Source organism: Sinocyclocheilus rhinocerous, unplaced genomic scaffold, assembly GCF_001515625.1.
Source record: "Sinocyclocheilus rhinocerous isolate Xijiao unplaced genomic scaffold, SAMN03320098_v1.1 scaffold1266, whole genome shotgun sequence".
NCBI classification, from domain to species: domain Eukaryota; kingdom Metazoa; phylum Chordata; class Actinopteri; order Cypriniformes; family Cyprinidae; genus Sinocyclocheilus; species Sinocyclocheilus rhinocerous.
In genome coordinates this window covers 37447-62627 of record NW_015660496.1, presented here as the reverse complement: position 1 = coordinate 62627, position 25181 = coordinate 37447, and the positions used below count along the sequence as shown (strand labels likewise).

Sequence of the window (25181 nt, the reverse complement as noted above, 5' to 3'; positions counted from 1 at the left end):
AGGCTACTAACAATATAGCTTATAATTGGCAAAGTGAAGGCTCAAGACAATGCAAGAAAGGATGACAGCCAGAATCACAAACGATCCAAGTCTGTTAAAATATGGCAGAGGTAAAGTGATTATCTGTCAATATCTGTGAATAGCTTGGGTCTATTCATATTAGACACAACAGGACTATATGTAAACTCTAATGCCATGACAAGATGCGCATACGTCCATCTCGCGCATGCACAGTCTTCTGCCATCTTCACCCATTAGCCGCTTTTCCACTGGCCAGTGCGAGCCGGGGCTTACAGCGAGCCGGGCGGGGCTAATAGCCTCGGACCTCGAGCACAGAGGCCGAAATCATGCCGCGTTTCCACTGTCGGGCCAGTAGCCTCGCGGCACTCCTGTAAAACCCGCCCTAAACACGCCTTCACTGGACTACATCACACAATACAAAGTTCCACCAGCGAGAGGGAGATATAATGAAATAAATCGCTAAACAAATATATCAGAAGCTGTCGTTTAGTCTTTATTTACAAACTTGGACACCACACGCGGCTATTGACTGACCACGAACAGGAAATATAACTTATTTGCGGCACTTTTGATTCGTTAATGTCTCGCGGTCTTGCTGTTTTTTTTTTCTTTGAACAATTACATTTTGGGCTAAAAGTGTGTTGTAACGCAAGCGTTACTGAACATGTACCGAGTAAAATATTACTGAAAATTGATTAGTAATGCCTTACACTACTGCCTTACAGCAAAAAGTAATCCGTTACTGTAATGCATTACTTTTGTAACGGGTTACTCCCAACACTGCTTATCACAAAGTTAACACTATACCCAACCCTACCCTAAACCTCACAGATAGGGTTAACTAAAGCAAATGTGAGATGAAAACACATTTGGTGAATTAACCATTCCATTTTAGCTTGCTTCTACAAGCACTCTGCATTACGAGTGCAATGCTTTACCAGGTGGTCTACTGAGCAAGTTTTCTGCATCAGAAAAGCCATACACATGGGGTTGGTTATGTGATGCAAAATTCAAGATGTATTAGTCTACAAATCATGCACAATGCTAAAAGTGTTTTGAGGTCATAACATATAATTGTGCAAGGAACCACACAAAAAGTCTTTATTAATCAATGACCTGTCCCTGTAATCATAATTTGTGTGTAAAGGATTAAAAGTTGTTGTTTTACTGCCACTAGTATTTATTTTACCTGGGAACTGCAGTAAATTGTATGTAAAGGTACGTTTTTGGAGTTTCGCAAAAAGTAGGTAGAGGTAGGTAAAAGGAGTCCTCAGAAATGTTTTAGTCTTGAATGGCTGTGGTTGTGGTTGTGGTCAGGCCGGTGGGCTTGTGTTAATTAGTGATGTAGTCTGATACTGTCACTCCAACTGACAGTGCAGCAGACCATGTTTGGCATTATGCTTATTCTTACTTCATTGGTAACACCTCTCTGCATGTTGTTTGGTTATCTCTGTGTAGTGCTTTATTAGACTGATACAGATTGCATCAGGGATTTATCATCCTCAGTGCAAGTGAGATTCTGAGGGCAAAAGTCACTGGCACATAATGCATCATCTCAACGTGTGCTGACTGTCACCTGTGAAAAACAAACAAACAAATGAAACAGTCATGATCCCAGTGTCCTGTCCCAGTCCAGGCGCTTTCCTTTGTGTCCTTAGTAGGGGGTGGCTAATGTCCTGTGCAGCTGATTAATGGGCAGAAATGGCTTATGAACAGAATGCATTGTAAACCTTGCTCTGAAGTCTTTATCTATGCTAAGTCTTAGCATTTCTTGTGTGGAAACATAAATGTCTGCCTTGGCTAGTCCATTGCCAAGATTATCATCTCACCATCTGTCCATCAACCACACATAAAGTTCTTATAAAAGCAAGAATCTTATGCATATTATTTGATTACTTTTCATTGCATGCAAAAAGCTCAGCAAAGCCATCACTCTGTGATTCACCAAGTAGGACTTACATGTTTAAAAAAAAAATACAAAAATTTATATGATGCTTAAATATTGTGTGCATTGTGTATCTAGAGCACATTTTATATCACCTTACATAAGCAAACTCACCACAGTTAAGTATTGGACCTACAGTATTAACCTCTTCTAAACCTTTTTTTTTTTCCACAAGTGTAATATGACCTTTTGACTCTCTGAATAAACATGCTTTAATAATGGATATATCGTATAGGCCTATGCAAGGAAAATCTTCTTTGTAATGTACCATACTGTTTGTTTTTGATCTACAATGCTCAAAATCCCAGGAATACCAGCATTTAACTGTTTGTCTCTTATCAGTTTTTATCAAAAATCAAAGCATTTACTTTCTGTATATGAGGAAAATAAAAATACATGTTAAATGAGGTCTATTTCATATCCAAGTTGCTTCTCTAATAAGACTGGTATAGAGAGCAAAGAAGTGTTCTGCTTTGCAGATCTTTATCCGAATATAACCACTCTTGTAATCTCATATGTGACTCCTCAAATATCAGGGGAGATCTGTCACAAATTGTTCTCAGATTTGTATAATCACTGAAAAAAAAAATATATAAAATAAAAATAATAATAATAATAAAAAATAAATAAATAAATAAATAAATTCTGTCTCTCTTTGTAATTACTTATGCAATCCACTAGCAATTTCTGAGTGAAAATTTAAAAAATGCTGTAGTATAAAATCAAATTCTTTCAAAACAAAATAACTTGAGCTTTTACACTAATCAGTCACAATAACATTGAATAACATTGATTTTATCATTACAGTGGCACCTGTCAAGGGTTTGGGATATATTAGCCATCAAGTGAACAGTCAGTTCTTGAATTCCATGTGATGAAAACAGGAAAAGTACTGTAGGCAAGTGAAAAAGATCTGAGTGATTTTGACAAGGAATCATTTTGACGAGGGTGTGTCAGAGCATCTCCAAAACGGCAAGTCTTGTGAGGTGGTACACGCAAGGACAACCAGTAAAACGGTGTCAGGGTCATGGGTGCACAAGGCTTACTAATGTAAATGGAGGGCGAAGGCTAGCCCACCTGGTTCGATCACCCAGAAGAGCTCCAGCTCAAATTGCTGAAATACGCAATGCTGGCCATAACAGAAAGCTGTCAGAACACACAGTGCACTGACATTTACTGCACATGGGGCTGCACAGCTTCAGACTGGTCAGAATGCCCATGATAATATCCCGTCTTGTCACGCCCATGGACTGTGTGTTTGTTTTCCTCCCCCACGTGCTCTATGTTTACCATGTGTCCTAGTTTCTCCCTAGTGTTGATTGTGTTCCTTGATTTCAGGTGTTCCCTCATTAGTTTTCATGGTTTTTGATTAATTACTCCACCTGTTTCAGTTCTTCCCGTGTTTATTAGCCCTGTGTTTTCCTGAGTCTTGCGTCTAGTCTTAAATGTCTTTAGGGTCCTGGCTACGTGTGTGTAAATAAAGTCAAGTATTTCTGTATTCTCCTACGTCTCCTCGCTCCGACACAGTAGCAGCAGCACTGTGACAGTCTACTGCTTAAAGTACCTACAGTGGGCACATGAGTGTCAAAACTGGATTGAAACAGTGGAAGAAGGTTGTCTGTTCTGATGAATCATGTTTAGATCAGGTGAATGGCTGAGTGCGTGTGTGTTGTTTACCTGGGAAATACATGGCAGCAGGATGCACTATGGGAATAAGACAGGCCAGTGGAGACAGTGTTATGCTCTTGGCATTGTTCTGCTGGGAAAACTTGGGACCTGGCATTCATGTGGATGTTACTTTGACACATACCACCTACCTAAAAATTGTTGCAGACCACATACACCCCTTCATGGCAATAGTGTTTCCTGATGGCAGTGACCTCTTTCAGACAAATAACGCTTCCCGCCACACTGCAAAAATTGTGCAGGAACAAGAGTTTAAGGCATTGCTTTGGCCTCCAAATTCCCCAGAGCTCAGTCTGATTATGGGATGTGCTGGACCGACAAATCTGATCCATGGAGGTCCAATCTCACAACACTAATGTATTGGTGTCAGACACGATATGACATGTTCAGAGGTCTTGTGGTATCCATGCCTCAATATATCAAAGCTATTTTGGCAGCACGAGGGGGGCCTACACGATATTAGGCAGGTGATTTTAATGTTGTGAATGTTCAGTGTATAGCTCTACGTATATGCTCTAATTTTTGTCTATTTTTATTTTTCCTGAAAAATTATTAGACGAAATATCTGAGAAAAAGTTCTCCTGAGCTATAAAAGAGCAACTAAATATACAAGCAACCGTTTGCTTTATAATTTTGATTGTTTCATTGAAAATTCATGTTGCCATAGAAAAACTGCAAATCAATCAATGACAAAGCAATTATAATCACTATGTCCTTTGCTATTGTCAGTCGTTGTGTCTGACATGAGAGAGCACTTGCATCGAGTCTAGCATTCACAACCGGATCTTGCAGCCCATCTCTGATGTTTTCATGAGAAGTGGATTTTGGAAGGAATGAGGACAGGAAATAAGAGAGAGCTGTGTTAGTTTACTTGAATGAGGGATGATTTACAGTGGTGGGGAAAGCACTCAGGGCCTCGTCGGGTGTTGTGTAACACATACAAATGGCCATGTCAAACACTTATTAATTTGATTGGAGGAGAGACCTTCACCATGAAGAATAAAAGCCACCTGGCTCATTTCATTTTAAAAAAGAAAAATGCTAATATTTTAGAGTTTTTCAGACTCACTCGCTGAATGCTCATTTTTACTGGTCGGATCCATTTATGCTTGTATAAATGGTTATTTATTCCATTGAAAGGAAGATGACTTTTCATTGTGCATGCTAAATTCAAAGTGAGTGAAAGTCAGTTACTTGCAGGCGATAAACACAATGAATGTCTGAGTCAGTGAGAGACTGGTTTGTTATGTGATGCCTCGCAGGCTTCCATTAAGACAATAGAATGCAGTGTTTTAGAAAGGAACAATGCCTCTGCCATTCATCAGGAGATGTGTTTAGGTAGAGCGGAAGAGAGTGGAGCAGGGTTCAGTGAAGACCGCAGCAGAGAGTTAAGAGTTATTTGACAGGGTGACGTGCATTTGACTAATGAAATGAACCGTGAGTTGTACGCCAGCTGTGCTCAGTTGGAGATGCTAGCGAGAGTAATGTGTTTTTCAGCTGGAATTGGGCCTATCCTATTGTGAAGAATACATTACAGCTCATGACACCCGTGGGACGCTGGAGTGTTTAGCCGAGACACTGCCGTCATGCAGCTGCCTGGTGTTAGTGCACTTGAATAAAAAAAAATAAAGTGCCTTTGAGATGTAAAAACCTAAAGAACTAGTTTTTTGTTTTTAAAAGAAACAACTTTTATTTCAACTGTGTTGGCAACATACCAATGTCTTTTTTTTTCTTTTTAAATTTTATAAATGAATGTCTTATCTTGACCACCATTAATAAAAATAAACATTATTAGAGGTGACTAACAACAACTATGGTAACATGTGCCTTATTTGATCAAAATATATAAGGTTGCATTTTTATACATTATGAGACAAAATGCTTGAGCACTCAGAATCAGATGTGAGGGAACTGAATACACAGTATTACACACAGTCTTGTAGAAAGAACTGACATGAGAGAGCGCCTTCTTTCACATTAATGAAATGAAAAAAATGAGACCGCTGTACAGCTCATGCAAAAAAAGGTTGATTGATTAAAAAGCAAAACAAACAAACAGACAAACAAACAAAAAAACAACAACGCAATCTCAAAAGACCAAGTTGTTTATGATTCAGTATCAGGTACTCCAATAAGAACAATGCTAAAATAAAACAAAAAACAAAAAACAGAACAGAACAGAAATAATAATAAAAATAAAAATAATAAACAATAATAATAAATTAAGAGAGCCATGCATTTAGCAAGGCAAACACTAGTATTTGGAAACTGAATGCAGCGTTTATGGATGCCAGTTGTGTGTATGACACAGTTGTGAAGCTCTAATTCACATAGACTCCTTTTTATTTTAAATTTTTTTTTTCATCATGCTTCTTATAGAATCCATTTTACATCCAAATCTGGACAGATCTTCTACACAAGTCCCAGAAAACAAAATGGCCTTCTCTTTATTATTCTGATATTTTTATTTTCTTCAAAGTCAAATCACATCCCTCACTGTGATGTGCCATAATGGTAGATATATTTATATATATATATATATATACGTAGTTATATTTCCCCTTTGTTCGTTTGGTACATAAAGTGAAATCATTGCGAGTTGTTTGGCTGTGGTCTCTTAGTAGGCAAACAGGAAGGGGAGGAGCTTATGCAAGATCAGCAGAGTGATGTAAAGGAGTGGCTCAGTGATTGCCATGGTTCCGGAACCTGCAAATGTCAGTGACAGCAGAGAGAGAGAGAGAGAGAGAGAGAGAGAGAGAGATACAGAAATGCTTGTTAGATCACAGTGCACGCTAAAATAAAACAAATATCATCAGTTTTTTTTTTTCAAACATTAATTTACCAAGAACATTAGCATTCATTTGAAAAACAGAGCATTTTCATTGCTTTTAGTCTGAGGACATTTATTGCATCCAAATTTGATTCAGCATGTGGGCCATATTTCACATTATTAAAGGCCTTCAAATGGCTCTTTCATAACGACTGCTCAGCAGTTTTGCTCTTATCACCTCATTCCTCCATCGAAGTTAACAATCTCACTTTACAAGAGCAAAACACAGTCAGCTCTGCTGCTGGAGATGTTGAAAAAAATGGCACACATGCAGAGAAGAGCCCTATAGGGGCTACAATGTAAGCTACATGCCCTCGTGTGGAAACTACATGACATTTCCTCTCTGTGACTGACAGCAAAACAGCAGCCCACGGGCCTTTTGAGTGCTAGCCAACAGCGGCACAGCAGAAAATAGAAACAGATTGTGTCAAGAACGCACTTACACGAACACACAACAAACACAAGAAAATGCCAGAAGGATACATTTAGATCACACATCCTTCCAATATAGACATGTACGCAAGACATAAACACACTGGTAATGATTCATTGCTTAACGGGGCTGCAGCGCCGCTGACTTTTAGAGTGTGAAACGGCCGTCTGTTTTCTGCAGTTCTGATTTTCCCATGGCCATTTCTCACAGCGCTCCTTTACTCTTACTCTCCCTTCATCCCCGAGCAGATTAGCATGGTGTGCCAGGCCGCCTCGTGACAGGAACAGCAAGCTAGCACGACATAACACCAGCCCTTAGGAGCATGTCTTACAGTGGGTTCCTGGAGGGTATCCACATGTCTTAAGAAGCCACATTTATTTTGCTTCCTCTCTTCTATCATCATTATTGCAGAGGCAAGAGGATGCATGGTTGGTTGAGTTGGTGCAGGGCGGTCGGAAAACGGTGTGGTTCAATTTCATGCTCTTTCTGTAAAGTCAAACATTACAGCAGGGCTTACTCTTGATTTGACATAAAGAAACATTCATCTTCTCCTCTTTATTATTTTAGTATTGCTATCTGAATCACTGGGACATAGCTTTAGCTCTTTTCCCGCCAGAATGTTATTTTTAAGTTTCCAGCATTTTCATTCACAAATATTTCATGACCTCCAGAATATTTAGTTGTATGAATATGAAACCAGTGAATATATCAAAAGAAAGAACAGAGCCATAATTTTCATAAAAAAGAAGTGCATTTTGAAAACAATTATCGGAACAATTATCAAATCATGAATTATCAGAGTCCATGTCCATGAGCTGGTGATGGGTGCTTTTGAAACACTGCTTTGTGAAGCTTCAAAACCTTTCAATTCGTTTAGAGCCAGTGACTTGGAGCATGTATCAAACTGCAAATGTCACATTATTTCAGTAGACAATGCTTTGTTACATTGTAACCGTTTGAAAACATTTAGAAATTTCAACGGTTTTGTTGAACCTACTGTATGAATCTTGGATCTATTTCATATATTTTTTTCTGTCAGATATATAACAAAAAGGCAGAGTTGCACTTATTAGTCTCTAATTGGCCTGATTAACCAAGCTCTCCATAAAACAAAACAAGCCAAACACTTCATATTTAATGGCATTACAGATTTTTGGGTTTTTGTTGCATTTACACCGTTCTGTCCAGCAGACTTCACCAGTGTGATGCTTTGAGCACTTCGAAACAGTGAATCATTTTGCAGAGCAATTAGTTCAGTTGATTCAACGTTTAGAAAAGCTTAGTTTCTCCCATCACTACCATCAACACCTCCAGACCTTACGCAGTCATATCATGTTAGCTTACTTGAGTGTAAACAACTTCTGTCCACTCCTATTTTACACAGATCTAACAGTGAAAACATGCATTGCTTGAATAATAACTCGTTAATGGCGGAGAAGCTTTTTGTAATAAATGACATCTATGGTAGGGCAAGAGTTAAAAACTGAAGCTATTGTGGGCATGAAACCATAGGATCTTCCATAAATCGTCCTTCAAAATGTCACTCCACATGCAAAGAAAATCTCTTACCAAGGGACATGCTAGATACACACGAGATTAGACTAAACAAGGGTAAGTGAATACACGAACAGACGTGCAAATCAGCTAAAATGGCAAAGTCATGACCCTGACTGCTGTGGAAATAATTACAGTCAACATCGACGCAGAGGGCTTCTGTGCCCAGCTCATTACTCACATGCCATCAGTAATCTCCTCCTCTTCCTCATTTAACTCTCTAGAAAAGGACGTTAATCCGTCTGTTCGCTTAATAACATATTTAATGAACACACCCCAGTGATCAGGGTCAGTGCCACTTTTAAGAATATTTTATAACCTTTCAGGGATTATGGTTCTCATACAGGAAGGACATATTATAATGGGAAATGTAAATCGTATCCCCGCAAAAACCCAAGTTGTTTGTTTAATAATCCATGCTGGTCCAATAAGGGCAAGTTATCTGAATCATTTAGTTCTGCTAAATTGCATTTTAAGGATATTTAAGTAATATGTGAATTTAGGCACGTCCTCAGTAGACTGACTGCATGCAGAATATTTAGTCTCTAACATTCATTTCTGGGTCATTTGTTCCCATTGCCCATTTTCTCACTCCTTTAACTATATGCTACATGAAGCATCCTGCCTCAGGTCTTGCCACAACCTTGAGATTGCATTTTCATGTGGACTAGTCACTGTAAGAAGCAGAATTTTCTTAACTGGCCCTGTTCTTAAATCTATTGGCTCACAGAGATATTCACTTGCGTCCAGCCCTCGGGCCAAGCACAAATGACCTGACATTCTCCATTAGCTTCTCCTGATGCAATGCAGGGTACATGATTATATTAATGATGGGAAACCGTCCTGATCCATGTGCAGCCCACTTCTGAATCATTTTATATTGGTAATGATATCAGTATTATAACTGCAGTGTTCTTGCTGCATTACGGAATTTTTGAAAATAAGTCACGTTACTTTTTGCTTTTATCAATTGTTTTCACTCCCTTCTGATCTCAGCAGGTGTTCTAACGTGGCGCTATAATGGCCCTTGAGGGCCCACTGGGAGATCAGAAGCAATGGACTCTAAAGATGAAGGATTAGAGGGTTACTGTGTGATCATATTTGTTGAGCTGAGGCCATGTTCCTCTCCCTCTGAGGGATAATAGAGTTTCAGCAGCACACTCTACACACCTCAAAATCCGATTGACTATGGATTGTCGAAACCGTGCTTTATAAGCTACAGGCATACGTTTGGCTGCCCCAGCATGCCTGTGAATGCAGAGGCTGATATAGTAAATCAATGACACCTGCAAATGATTTTTCGTTTCAAGAGCTTAAGATGCTGATGGATTTATAATGAGTTATAATATCAAACTGGCAGTGCAATTATGATATCTTCACATACAGTAAGCCTATAAATATAAAAAAGATAGCTTAAAAGAAAAGTAGGGTGACACTCATTCCCACCAGACAGGAGCAGCGCTTCAGCAAACAAGAAGATTTAAGCCTGAATGACTGAAAAAGAGGGATTATTGATCACACCAAGCCAACACGCTCAGTATACATACTGATAATTAACCTGTTTTTGCCATTTCACGTTTATGAAAAGACATCCAAACAATATGTTTTTGCTTAAATGTTACACCATATGATTTATGTTTTGGCAGCAGCTATTTAAATTATTTACATTTAACCAGATGCAGTATGAAAAGGCAACAAACAACAAAAGGTATGCACTTTAAACAGAGATTTTGTTTTTAAAATGAAAAGCAAATTTTCAGACAGTTTCTTGGTTTCTATTTCTGTGACGTAGCTCCAGCATTTTCCATGATATGATAACAAGTGGTCAGCACTAAAATAGAGGTTGGAAATGGGGTCTAAAATGGGGTCTTTTTAAATCAGATCATTGAAAACACATATGGAGGTAGTAAAAATGCATGTGACCACATTGCATTTGTAGTGGAAATGCTCATCCATCCTGATGCGTCCCAGATCATAGTGAAGCACTGCTTATTGTCTAAAAGTGCAGTCACATTTACTGCTGTACTGCAATTTTTTTTTGTGTGTGTGTGGCCAAAATCCAGTCATTCAATAGGAATCCACACAATTACACATTTTGTGTGAGAGCAAAATATTTCACTATGCAAATTATGCAACAAGTTAAATCAGAAAACAGCTTGGTTTGAAAATGACTTCTGTGTGAGCTGTGCTTTACTGATTGCTACACTATTGGCAACAGACAGTGGAGCTTTTTTGCCATGAAATTTCATTAGTTTCACCGCAGCTTAACACACGAGTGTTCTGGGACGTTTTGTGACAAAGCCAACCAAAACAAGTGAGCCAAAACAAGTCATGTAACATGGGTTCGTTCATTCAATACTATTCGCCGCACTCAACGCTCCCATGAAAGCAATATATAGTGTGATGGAATAAGAGGGGAGTGTCTCGATGAAATCCAAACTGGTCATAGGAGACCAGATGGAAACAGTAATGCATCTTGGCTGATCACTTGTGTTTGGCTCATCTAAAACAAATCTTAGTACTAGGTGGAAACAGGGCCTGAAAGAAGGCACAACCAGCAATAACAAATTGTGGTTACACTTTATTTTAAGTTGTCCTTGTTACAGTGTAATTATACATTTAAGTAATGAGTAATATTAATTAACTACATGTATTTACTAAATAGTTAGGGTTAGGATTAGGGTTTGGTTTAGGGTTACTTGCATGTAATTATGCATAATTTATTGCTATTATAATAGTAGGTACATGTAACGTGTTACAAGGACACCTTAAAATAAAGTGTTACCCAAATTGCTTCCATTGAAATCTAGTCACGTTACACCTGGTTAGTGCATGGTGTAAGAGTAAAACAAGGTAAGATGCTTACAGTATTAAATAGTGGCAGATACTGCAGCAAATAGCATCTTGTTTACTCTATGTGCAAATACACTCTCAATACACCTGTAAACAGAAGTAACATGCTGTTTGTCTTAAGGGATTGTCTGAGTTATTATGGGCAGAGTTAGTGAAAACACTCTTTGCCAACAAGGTTGGCTACTATATTTGAAATACTGCCATTTTGGGTGTTAATTGTTACCTTAATTTGACGTCCTTAATGTAAATGAAATGAATAAATGAACAAACTGTGTCTCTATCAAGTTTAAGTTCAAACGGTGGACACACTGCATTGACTGAAATAGCTGACAATGAGTCATGAAGCTGTCTTATTTTTCTCTGGATTGTCCATTTATTCTGTCACCTCCCATTTTTTAACCTATTTCTACACCGATTTTAGCCATCTATCACATATCTATTATTCATGCTCTAATGCTTTATGTTCAGGCTTACCTTCATCTCTCTCTCTCTCTCTCTCTCTCTCTCTCGCTGTCTGTGTGAGTCATGTAGCCAAACAAAAGCTAGTTTGAGACAATGTTCCCCTTGATTTCCCTAGTGGAGTCAGCAGGTACACAACTAAGCACAGTGTCCCAACATGACACAAGCAGAGATGAAACAATTAACACTCGCCTAAGAGTGCTGAAGTGCTTCCCACACAGTGACAATGCACAAACACATCCAGTTAAAAGATGTCTGCGGCAGGGGGTCTGCAGCTGGATGAGGCTCATCGGTTAAGTGTGAAAGCTGTCCAGCAGCACCAAACACTAGGCTTCTCCCTTCAAGCACGCAATCAGCCCACCACCACAACCCCCTGTGTTCGCTCTCAAGGGGGAACGCAATTTGATAACAGGTGTTTTAAGTTTGCAAAATGTGTGGGAGGCAAAATTGTGCTTGAAAGGTTAGTAAAACTGAATCAGGAATGTCACACGTGCGTTCTGTATAATTATAATGCACGCAAAATAACCAGATTGAGATGAAGAGGGAACGCTGAGTTCTGAGAAAACACACGGCCGCACAAACAGAGACTAGATTAAAACAGCTGTGCGGCTGGAGTGATATAAACTTATCAAGGACGCCAAGGTCACCAGAGGTGGCATGATGCATTGTGGGTAGAGATTGCATAAGCCAGTTTGTGCTTCTATTCTCATTGTATTTCTTTCCCTCTTTTTCAAACTAATTAGTCTTGCTCCAAAAAAATAAAAAAATAAAAAAAGTCAAATAAGAAAACTTTTTTTTTTTTTCACAGAAGAAAAGTAAGTCATACAGCTTTCAAACAACATGAGGGTGAATAAATTGGATGTACTACTTATTTAAAATTCTCCCTCTTTCGCCCTCTCCTGCCCCCCTTTCTGAAGCAAATAGGAATATGTAAGGGTAAATCTTAAAATTAAGTTGTGTAATTAGATTATTCTAACCTGCTGAATCTTTATGAAAAGTATTTTAATGTCAATTTAACCTAAGGGCAACCACAAAGCTTTAATTATACAACCAGGAAGCAGTGGTATTAATATGAAATGAGTTTCTGAATTAATTAAACAAACAGCATGCTGAGACAATGTCTTATTCCAGTAAGCATTACCACAAATCACATTCAATTATAGAGCACGTCTGCAAAACACACATTTTAATGCTTGATGCTCTCATGAGAAGGCAATCAGACATGAGCTGTTCCTCAGAGACCTGCGTTTTTTGTTCTTGGGCTTGGTGGGCATTTGGTGGGCCATTTTCAACAGTGCAATGATTTAATCTGCTCTTTCCAGTAAGGACAGACATGCCACCCAGCCCTGCTGGGAAAAATAACAAATAAAAGAAGTGAAAGCAGCAAGAGGCAATTCGATGCACCTGACAGCGTGTAGAAGGCCAAGCTTATCAGCTCCCGCCCGGTGGCATTCCTTTAATATTAATTGTTTCTGCCACTCAATGAGATGACATTGTGGAAAAGTGACAGATGCATGTTTCCAAAAGAGGAGGTATGCGTGTATGACAGAGAAAGAGAGTGAGCGTGAGCAGCGAGGGGTGAATTTTCTTTCTCTCCTCAAAAGCTGATAGTGTGGTCAGAACTGAAAGGTGCAATCCTTCAAATGTGGCAGATGACTCTTTAACCTTCTCACTTCAATGACAAAAGCAGCGCTCCTAAAAGAGGAAAAAGACAAATTTGAGATCTTTCTGTCAATGTTAAATGTGCTCAAGCATTTACTGACACATGACAGAGTGACTAGCATTGGTTTGCTGGTTCATCTGAATCAGTCTGCCTGACCCTGTAAAAATCCCTCGCATTCAGAAGAGTAATATGTATAATCTAAAATCTTACACATATTAGCAATTAATATCAAATAAGAGAGAAACTAGCACTGACAATTTTAAACCATGACTTGTATTTCCTAACAAAGACAAATGACCAAATTATACAACATTCTCCTCTTTTGTATGACAAGCCAAAAGTTAATCTATTCTAAAGAGAGGACAATAAAGAATGGGGCGGCAGAATAACCATAGAAAGAGAAATAAAGCCTGGAATGCAATACCGTGGCGGATCAGAGCACTGGCCCTCTTAATGTCCAACATGCTCGCCAAATGGCTGCCTCCATGTCTGGCTGCACTAAAGATAGGGCTGGCTGAGCATGTTGGCACACATACAGTCACTCCCACATGCACACACAAACATGGATGTATATATACACACGGATGTCATGGTCCAAAAACAGCTTGTGCCGCAGTTTCATATAGGATCAAATGCATCCTGCTGCTTAAGATTCTTTATCAAGAAACGTTGCATTAAAAAAGCTACATTTACTTAATAAAATAAACATTTGACATTTTTATGCTGTTTGCACATGGAATTTGTTGTTGTCACAGTGTTTGGTTGTGGTGCCCTGGACTGGTCACTTGAGGGCGCTCTTCTGGTCTATGTTGTTTGTGTTAAACTCCATTTCCCATAGTCCCCTGCTCATTAATCCTGCTCTGATCTGTAACACCTGTTCATCATTTACTCATTATCCCAGCTATATATATCATGCTTTCTCTGTCTGTCATTTGCGTCTTGATTGTATTGTCTTCTCAGTTTGTGTTATCTGTGGTCATGTTTTGGATTACCTTTTGCCACGTTTTTGTTCTGTTTTGTTATGTTGTTACTTTCAAATAAACTGCACTTGGAACTTACCTTGTTTTCTCCTGGCAATCCGTGACAGATGTAGCCTGTTTAAAAGCATGAATTATTTTTATTTGTATCAAACAAATATCATCAAATATATATGCTACAAGTTTGGGGCCAGTAAAAGTTGAATGTTGATGCTAGCCATTGATTTCCATAACATTTTCTTCCGTACTATGGAAGTCAATGGCTACCGTCAACTGTTTGGTTACCTACATTCTTCAAAATATCTTATTTTGTGCTCTAAAATGAACTATCACTTTAAAGGCATCATAGAGGATTGTGAAAATATTTCAGTGGAACTTTCTCTATTTTCTGCTTCCATTTTGTGTTGTAATTTTTAATGTATTTATTCATGTTCATTGTCAATTGTCATTTATTAAAATATTCAGATAATAAATGTTGTTAGAGCACTGTCATTTTTGCAACAATTTCATATGTCAAACAATTACCTAATTGACATAAAATGCTGTTGTTGTTTTTTCTGTTAAACTCTAATAGAGGCTTAGATATTGTAAGACCAGGCAGATATAGGGATGCAAAAACAATATTAATAAATAAGATCATAATCATATTAATAATACTTTCATTAATAATATAAATACACTACTAATGAAAATAATCCATTGTTAAAAATGTTACTTATAACACCATTAAAAATTCTGTATAGTACTTTCAAGACATGGTTCTTTATGGAACCTTATAAAAAAGGGTTCTATTTAGCACTATTGTTACAAATGCTTTAGAAACTTTTTTTTTTAATGTAAATAAATGTTACACATAATAGGATTACTTTCCTGATCAGGCTTGTCAAACATAAATATTTTGTTATGAGAATCTAAAATCTAACTTAATATTCTCATGAAAAGTGAACTGTTACAGTTCTAAAACAGAATGAACAGGATGCTATCTGTTCTTGCTCACCACTGAAGTCCTAGAAGACAACTGTTGACAGGGGTCTCTCATGAGACTTCACTGAGCAGTTATAGTCCACTATAACTGTAAACATCACTGTATCAGTCTATAGTCCACAGTGTTTAGAAGTCACTGCAGGGTAATGCATCCCTGCCACAAACAAACTCCTCTGGCTCAGCTAGAGACTTCATGTAATCGCCCTCCGTTGTCTGCAGGAATCACTCCTTCGGTGACAGAAGCGAGAGTCAGAACACACCCAACCCTCTAAATCCCCAATGAAGCCCCCAATAAATAGAGGCCCTGACCTCAAAGCAAGAGTTAAAGAGACAAGGTGATATCTTGATAACCTCTCTGTCACACTGCACCGTGGTCATAAAGAGACAAAAAAGGGTTGAGACTGATGCGCTGAGGCTGGACAGATCGCAACGGCACTTCCTGCTTAAGACAGACATGGTGTCGCCAGCAGCTTTTATCTCTTGCATTTTCACTCACAGAGAATAGAGTACACGATAGATAAAGCATCACACACATAAAACACACACACACACACACACAATTTTCAACTGCCTACTGAGCAGACAGAGGTTTGATATGGCACGGCGACAAATTAAACCTTGCAGCAAATGTGATTATTCTGAGATGTGCTTCACCGATAGTGTGTATGGGTCACAACAACAGCCTTCATTGTGGCGACCAAATGTCCTCACTGTGATAGCAAAACCTGAAATCACCAATCCTCAGGGGTGCAGCCAACTGTCCCCATGAGGAAAACAGCTTAATAAACATACTAAATAATGTCTTAATGAAAATCTATAAATGCAGCGTTCCAGGAGGGTTAGGCTTATGGATAAAGAAATAAAACATAATTAGCTCACAAAAAAAAAAAAAAAAAAAAATGTTGCCTACATTGTGGAGGCCAGCCTATGGTTCATATGCAAAAAAAACAGCCTAATAAACACACCAGTAAATGGATTAGTGAAATTAAACTTGGGTGAGGTTTAGCGGCAGAGCAACAAAAATTAATAGCCTAACGTTACTCCCATTACACACACATACATTTTGGAAACACAGACGGTATGTCAAAAGCAAAATCTATTCACTTGTATCATGGGGATAATATTAGAATTAAATGCCTAGACTGTACATATCAGTAATTTAATAAACATCAATTTTCTGCATTGTGAGCTACATTCTATAGTGCACACCACATTCTATAGTGCTAGGTCCTGGCTTGATTATTTTCCATCTCTAGACCGCTCGGTGTCGCTGTTGCACTGTGACTCACCGGATCCGTGCTGTTGTCTCAGGATAGATGAATTGCCCGGCCGAGGCGAAGCTGACGACTTGTCTGCAGAGCCCGTCGTAGTCGTTGAAGGCGGAGCGGGCCCTATTCCAACCGGCGGAGGCATGCGGGGTTTTCCCTGACCCTGGCCCGGCTCAGAAGTGGCCCGTCCACCCGTCGCTGTGTTGCTGTTCCTCAGTGGCCATCGGTTCTGGATGTGAGACACGGCCTCCTCAGCCAGCATTCCCTCGCGCGGCGTCACGCGCAGAGTGGCCTGCACCTTGTATTCCTGAGTCTCATCAGAGTACAAGTCCAAAACCCGACACTCATACACTCCCTCGTCCTCCTTCCGCACACCCGATAGGCTGAGCTTGTGGGAAATAGCGTTGCCCTGGACCCTCACCGTCTGTTCACCAAGAGATATAAATAACACGTCACAACAGGTTTTGTTGACATCATAGTTTTGGCAGCCCAGTCTCATTAGCCATTTTTTTCCCGTATTATTTACCACTAAACAAAACATGTCCGAATTATGGGGGGTGGGGCTGGTTAGCGCTCACATTGTTGGGAAGTCTTACAAAAGTACATTTACAGGCTACATTCCAGATATTAGCCTATAATGAGTAAGTTGCTACTTTTAGTAAACAAATTAGTACTATATTTTCATCTGTAGCCAAATAGATCTTTTCGAACTTGCGTTCGCTGTGGAGGTAACCATAGCAACAGTACGCTCTAGAACTTTGCGTTAGGAACAGTTTCGAACGCTCCATTTGCGAAACATAAGTAGCTGACTGTCATTATTTATCACTTTATTCATTACAGAAAATTAATTCACATCTCACACGCAGACTATAGTCTATCAAAAGTAATAGTCGTGCGCAGTAAGATTTGAGAGAATCCAACTTCACAAGAATGAGTCCCAATTACCTATAGAACGAGTTGTTTTTTATTAAATAGTTTTAGTTTTTTATATCTATCTATCTATCCATCTATCTATCTGTTTATTTATTTATTTATTTGACCTTTATAAAAACGAAAGCACGTTTCCTCCTCATGTTTCCAAAGCAAATCCAGTGAAAGACGTCAATCATTATTAATTATTACAAAAATGGCAGCTGAAATATCAACAGATCTGTGTGCACCCAATTAGCAGTATAGGGGAAGAAATGTCACAATAGCGTTTTATCATTAATAATTAATTATTTATATTCATTCATATTTTCGTTTCTTTCTTCAAGCAGATTCTGATTCTACTAAATATTGCAAAAAGTTATGATAAAAAATACGGTTAGTGTAATACGTATTGGCACTCACGCTTATTTTCGTGGCGTCCCGGTGGGCAACCTGTAAAAGATCACATCAAAACAACATGAGTAGCCAGCATGAGTAGTTTAATTAGGCTACTCATGTCACAATATTACTGTGCAACTTTTATTGACGCTTGAAAGACCTTACAATTAATAATAAACGAGAGGGCCATTCGTTTGGAGTAGCACCATGGACAGCGACAGTTCCCTCTGATGCTGTTTTGCGGTATCTTTCATATGGCTATGGCAGGATTCATATTACTGGTTCAACAGACATCTAGTGTTTCATATGTCACTTTCAATATAGGAGACCTTCAGGTCCATTGACAAAAGCTGAGATGCAAAGGCAGACTTAATTTTGGTTTGGTTTGTCAGTCAGAAATTGACAGTTATGATATTGTCTCTATAAGGAACCATCCCAGTGTTTGGTAAACACCTTGTGACATTTATTTACTTATTATTTATTTATTTTGTATAATTAAGCATGACATCACACTCCTATTCTTCTTCTGAATGCCCACCCACAGACACACAACCCAACTTGATTCAACGACATAAATTAATAATTAATCGCCTCGGTGCGTTTAATTGAGATCGCTCATCACAGGGGATCCAACTGGACGTATCTGGACACGTGAAGCCTGCCACATCCCACTGCGGCCGTCAAACAGCACTCCTGGTGCGACTCCAATAAGAACTTGAACGGAAATAGTATGTGTTCAAGCGGCTTTGAGAACAACGAAAGCCCCTTTACCTTAGCTCTGTTGGCCGGAGCGCTAATTTGCAGTTCGTGAGCGAGCTCTTTAGGGGCCGCTTCCTTGATGTACCACCACTGAATCTCCAGAGAGAACGGCGAGACTCCGACAGCTCGAAAAGCGCACGGCATCTCTATGTCCTCGCCCTCACCGACACTCACATCTTTGGGCACTTCAGTAAATGTGGCTTATGAAGAAAACACATCAACAGCAGATCGTGCGGTTAAATGAAACCCCTCAAATAGATTCACTAAGGCATATATTCAAGATGACACATTTATATTTTGTGTTTTAAAAGCTTTGTTATGAACTGCATTTGGCTTTAGTAGCCTGTAATATTACGGTTCACATGGGAGTATGTTCAGTATTCAGAGTATTTAATAACAGGTTTAATATGCATCCATATGGCATGAAAAACAAAACAATGAAACTTAAACAAGAACAATGCAGTAATTTCACATTTAAAAAGACGCACAGTAAAAAGAGGAAAACTAACAGAATCGCAACAGACTGCTCGTACTGAGTAAATGCGCAACATGGGAGAGACGAAAATCTGTTCAAGTTTACTCACCATTTACACAGAATAGCAGGGGCGCATTCAGAATGAAATAATAAAGGATGCTGTGGAGTGCCCGTTTTTCCATGTCATAAATAAGATGGTCAGATTGGAGAACGAGTGGAAGCGGTCATTTGACCTGGAGAAACAGGGTTTATTTCACTGGCATCTGCATAACTTCGTCTCGTCCGGGTTTCTTCTTTTTAAGATATAGTTTCTTCCCCGAAATGTAGAATAAAATGACTGGAATCTCCAAATAAGATACTCCAAAACGATGCTGCGTCAGTTAAACAGAATGTAAAATCCAATGTTGCGGACCAGAAAACCCCCTTTCTGTTGGGAAAACTGTGTGTGAAAAGTGTTATTCTCTTGAGTAAGTATCCGTTGCCCCTAAAGAATCCTCTGTTCCACAATTTGCTTCTTATCAAGATAAAACTTGCTTTCAACAGTAGGAAATCTGCTCACTTTGGTCTCCATAAAAAGAGAAAAAATCCGTGATTCGTTTCCACCACCCATCACAAAACAATCCTGTGTCTAAACCCGCAAACCAAAAAAAAACAAAAAACTAAAAAAACCAACGTCGGAGGACAAGAGATTCCCTCGACGTTTTTAAGGAGCAGTTAAGCACCTAAACGAAGAAGCGGCATCAGTGGATCGTTCCAGCTCGCGCCACCGGAACCCTCTGCTTTGTGTGTGAGCGCGTGAGCAGCGAGGAGGCGCTTTGGCATTTCCAGACCACTGACAGACTGACGGGGTTTGGGAGCAAACTAACCGTCTCTGTCTCTCAAATCAGCATACGGCTCGACCAATAAGAGGAAAATCGTACCAGCGGACGTACAAAGCAAATCACTGAAAATAAAAGGCGCTTCGGCGACTGATGCGGTTTACTCTGCGAGAGCAACAAGCGACCATTAAAGTAGCAGGCGTCGCGTCATGACCAGAAGTATTTCGTTTTCATATGAAAGTCTGATACCTCAGATTAGGCGGTCACTCTTAATCTCTTTCTGTCCCATGATTTGCCTCTGGTAATAATACCATCGAGGTAATCTGTCTTTCTTCTCCTCCCAGATGGAAAATACAGATTAAGCTGGTAACCATTTTGGAACATGCTGGTTTCTAGCTAGTCTAAGATGGTCATTAGTTGGAGCATTGTGGTAGACCATCTTGGATCAGGAACACACAAGCTATCATTTTGGTCAAACTGATTTTGGAGACATGGTCAACCATCCAACGACTTGCTAGCACCAGCTAATGGCCATATTAAAGCAGAAGCCACTACTACAGTATGTTCCAAAACACAGTTACAATAAAAAGATGGATTCATTATAGGGCTGGCAGGCAGTCAAAATAAATTTCTGCACACCTCCTTTAGCCTGTACTTCACAGGATTCCAGGAAGAAGGGGTTCAGTCTTCATCCTTTTCAGGTCTTATTCTATAAATATGAACAAAATTATAGTGGTTATTATTAGTGTTCAGTGCTTAGCGAGATTCTGCATAAGCGGGGATACTGCAGGTGTCTGTTGGTCTCGGTTTGGATCTAGAGAGCAAAGTGGTCAGTTGCCGATATAATGTATAAATAAATACAGTTTAATCATGGAAAATCAGACAAACACAAAATAGCTGAGAAGCTATAAAAGATAAATAAAACATGGCCAAATATCAGGCAATATATTGATATACTTAATAATAATAACAATATTAGTAATAATAATTATAACTATTATTAGTAGTATGACTTGTATATAAAGGCTATTAAGACATTAGCAAGATCTTTGTAGATCCATATTCTAACGCTGTAAGACATGTGTGCTACAAGTCAAATACAAACATATTCATTCACATGGAATTCAACGATGTGACACCATATCTGACCACTAATCCAGCATTGTCCCTGGAGTCCCAGGCTTGTGCAGCAGAGTGCTTCTCTGGCTGAATCCTAAAACAGCCCTCCGTCCCAGCTGCCTGCCTGCCAATAATGTAGCACTTGTTCAACCCTACACTCCCATTAGCACTTCACCAACACAGAAAAGGAAGAGAGAATCTGAGAGAGAGACACACAGAGAGAGAGAGCGAGTTAAAGGGAGAAATGGGGTGAGGGCTCTTAAAATTAGGCTTTTGCCCATTATTGATGTATTGGTGCTCAAGAGATGGTGAGAAAGAGAATGTAAGTGCGCTCAATGTGGTTGAAAAACAAGATGAGAAAGTATACGAGATTGAGTGGGAGAAATCGAGAGAATGTAAGAGGCTGAGTATCAGACAGAAAGGGATTGAACAGTAAGCTGTCCTGTAGGAAGATACTCATCAGTCAAGTGCTTCGACAACATTTCCCAATATATTTTATAAGAGAGTCAGATATCCATTGTTAACCCTGGCAGCACGACTGATGTTTTTGTTTTCCCTTTGCTGCACATTCCATAATATCGCGCTCCTCATTTTTGTATTTTTGTTAAGATGGTCAGCTGCTTGTCCTTGACAACAAGACTAGTGCCAGTGTTTACCTTTCGATTCACAATCCAAACCTTTACACAGCATAATGCTTTCGCTGAATACACTCCTTCTTGGTATGTATGTCAACAAACAAACACTCATGATGAGCTCAGAGTGCATATATTTGAACATTTCTCTTATGGATGTAAAGGTGTGTACACACACACACAATATATATATATATAATAACACAAGCATACACACACTTTATATAGGTGTAAATAAATAAAGTTAAGTAAGTGTGAATAATTGTTCATAAATAATGCAGAGAGGCATGATCATTCATTATAACCTAGATCATGATGACTCAGTAAATGCCACAATTGGCACTAACCGTAGATGAATCCCATCAGAGTCTGTCACTAATGATGAGTGCAGTGGGGACATTTGGTCCCCATAACGTGATGAATACCAGGTGCACATATACACACACACACACACACACACACACACACACAAACACACTGAGTTTTCATGTTTTATGGGGACTTTCCATATATGTAAAGTAATGATTTTTATACTGTACAAACTGTACAGTTCAGTTAAAAAGATCATATATTGAAATGCATTGATAAAATGATATGATATGCATTGATAAAACGTGACAGTAAATACTTTATATTTTCATGATTTCTATCTCAAATAAATGCCATTCTTTTGAACTTTATATATATTGAACTTTTTTGCAATAAATTCTGAAAAAAAAGTATAACTGTTTTGAGAAAAAATACAAAGCAGCACTGTTTTAAAAATTGATAATAAGAAATGCTTAATGGGCCTGAACCATCTGCACCCATCACTCCTTAAAACCGTACAGAAGCCCTTCTTGATAGTGTGACAGCAGTGTACATCTAATGCCAGCTTTAATAATAGATAATAACCATTATACACCACTGTCGAATTAAAATACAAGTAAATGACTGAACTGTATAATGGCATGCATTATCTGCAGGCATTAATTTCTAGGCAATTCCATAATCCCAAAGATAAACTGTCACATTCAGAAAGCAGTTAAAGATAAACCATGGCCCTGTGGTTTGAATTGTGAAAAAAATACTTCACGGAGATGTTGTGTGAAAGTACTGTAAACTTGACTTAACTGAGAGATGGTATTCAGAGTTGGACAACTGTATCACCTTTAGTAAGAGAAACAGAAAAGCACATAAACAGTCAGAATCCTATTTTCTTGTCTTTTATTCATGGAGAGTTGTGACATTCTAATGGTGCATGGACCAAGGTCTCCTCAGGTTCCCTTGTCAGCTGGCTGATGCCATCTAAAATCTCACTTCTCTTGTGCCGTTGCACAGCATTTAGCAGAAAGCACAATGAGATATTTATGATCTCTGGGAGGCTGTCTGCTGCTGGCCAGTCTCGAGAGTAAGAAAGCTAGTTATGCCAGGGTGACAGCAATTATGTCTAATTCATGAGCAAGCAATGTGATATTAATGCATGTGGCACGGTAGATGTAGCCTGCAATATAATGTAAAGCAACACAGCTGATGGCATTCAAACTTTCTCCATCATGCTATTTTTCCACCACTGAAGGCTACAATATTCAGGTTTTTCCTTTTCCTTTTCCCCAGTCTGCTTTCCTTGAGTGACCTGCAGCTTAGTTCAGAAATGGTAGGGTGTTCCAAGTTCAAATAGTTTTGTGTTATAGTTTGTATGACACTAAACAGAAATTTACATTGGTAACATACAATGGCAGATGGACGCTTTAAGAAAACCACATTTCTACAGTTACAGTACATTCTGTATCTAATTTAATTCTACAAATTATACTCTTGCTTCCAACACTTGTGCCTTGATAAATGTGCCGCTACACTTAAATAAGAAAGACTGACTTAATGTGTTCAACTCTGATGGTTTCTGAACATCCAGTCCTTCGCCCTCACTGTTATAATCAGAAAATGTAGAATAGACTCTGAAAGCCTTATTGATCTATTCACAAATCTGCTCACAATAAAAAGGTTTATGTTAATAGATCAAAATGTAATTTCATTTGTAATGGAGAAACACCTACGGCTCCATCTTTGAAGACTTAAGTGCAGAAGTTTTACTCTGATACTCTTCCCTGACATAAACGTACAAATCTTTGCCTTTTTACCACACAAACATTTGGGGTTGGTAAGATTTTTTTTGTATTGTATTTGAAAGAATTATTGTATGCTTACCAGTGCTGCATTTGTTTGATTAAAAATGTACAGTACAGTAATATTGTGAAATATTATAATTAATATAAACTATATGGTATAAATAATAAATGCTTTCTATTTTAATATAGCTCAAAATGTAATGTATTCCTGTGATGGCAAAGCTGAATTTTCAGCAGCCATTTCTCCAGTCTTCAGTGTCACATGCATGATTCTTCAGAAATCATTCTAATATGCTGATTGGGCGCTGAAGAAACATTTCCGTATTATTAAAACAGCAATATATTTTTTTATGATTCTTTTATGAAAGTTTCAAAGAACAGCATTTATTTTAAATAGGAATCTTTTGTGACATTATAAAAGTTTTTACTGTTACATTTGATCTATTTAATGCATCCTTGCTGAATAAAAGTATTGATTTCTTGAAAAAAATAAAAAATAAATACTGACCCCAAACTTTTGAACAGTAGTCAACCTTACAAAATGCAATTTATTTACCCCAGAGGACAGCACAATTCAAAGTCTTCAGAGTCTTGCTTTTGCAAATTTCACTGTAGTAGATTTATAGGCAGAGGCAGGTGGAAAAAAAAGACTCAATTTATCTGCTTGTGTATATGTCTTCATATTATGTGCTGGTCCCCTGGATGAGATGAGATGAGAAAAAAAAGAGAGCTACTAATTTTGATGTGTCACACGTTGCAGCCAGATGGTTTCATGTTCTGTCTTGAGAATGGCTCTTCACTCTGTTTGTTATGCTAAATTGAACAAGGTTGAGTACGATACCATCCCTTTCCTACTTTGACATAGGCAAATTTATTTTGTTTGGATCATTCTCCAAACAACTGTTTGATATCATAGGAAGCTGAACAGGAAAACTGTGCATGATTGGGTTTTTGTAATTCTCATAATGCCAGATTCACAAGTGTATGTCAGTTTTAGATTTAGTTCAGTATTGTACAGAACATTTTGTATAACTGCAGTGATCTCATGTGTACCTGCAATTAGGACTCATCCACACTCATGTTTCATCCATCAGGAATATCTGAATCTGCAATAAACATTCAGGAAACAGAGGTCACTGTGGTAATGTAACCCTCTCACTCGCCAGCACAGAATTCGCTGAGAGAGAAAGACAGAAAGCGAGAGAGAATAACAGCGAGAAAGCAGCAGGGAAAAGGCATCTTAAAGGGATAGTTCACCCAAAAATGTAAATTATGTCATCATTCACTCA

General features: G+C 38.6%; 1 protein-coding gene across 1 annotated transcript; it reads right to left on the bottom strand.

The window, feature by feature from the left end:
* Window positions 1-5431: 5431 nt before the first annotated feature.
* LOC107725041 (V-set and transmembrane domain-containing protein 2B-like) lies at window positions 5432-20201 on the bottom strand. Its single transcript, XM_016534186.1, has 5 exons — window positions 19325-20201; window positions 18753-18940; window positions 18006-18035; window positions 16695-17097; window positions 5432-6358 (listed from the first exon to the last, which is right to left on the bottom strand). The coding sequence occupies exons 1-5, from the start codon at window positions 19395-19397 to the stop codon at window positions 6270-6272; spliced, it is 783 nt and encodes a 260-aa protein (XP_016389672.1). The 5' UTR covers window positions 19398-20201; the 3' UTR covers window positions 5432-6269.
* Between the last annotated feature and the right edge of the window lie 4980 nt (window positions 20202-25181).

Coding starts and splice junctions, on each gene's coding strand:
- LOC107725041 (XM_016534186.1), bottom strand. CDS start 19,397: ATGGAAAAACGGGCACTCCACAGCATCCTTTATTATTTCATTCTGAAT. Junction 18,036..18,752: donor CTCCGGCCAACAGAGCTAAG/GTAAAGGGGCTT, acceptor GATCTTTTACAG/GTTGCCCACCGGGACGCCAC. Junction 17,098..18,005: donor GGGACGCCACGAAAATAAGC/GTGAGTGCCAAT, acceptor CTTGGTGAACAG/ACGGTGAGGGTCCAGGGCAA.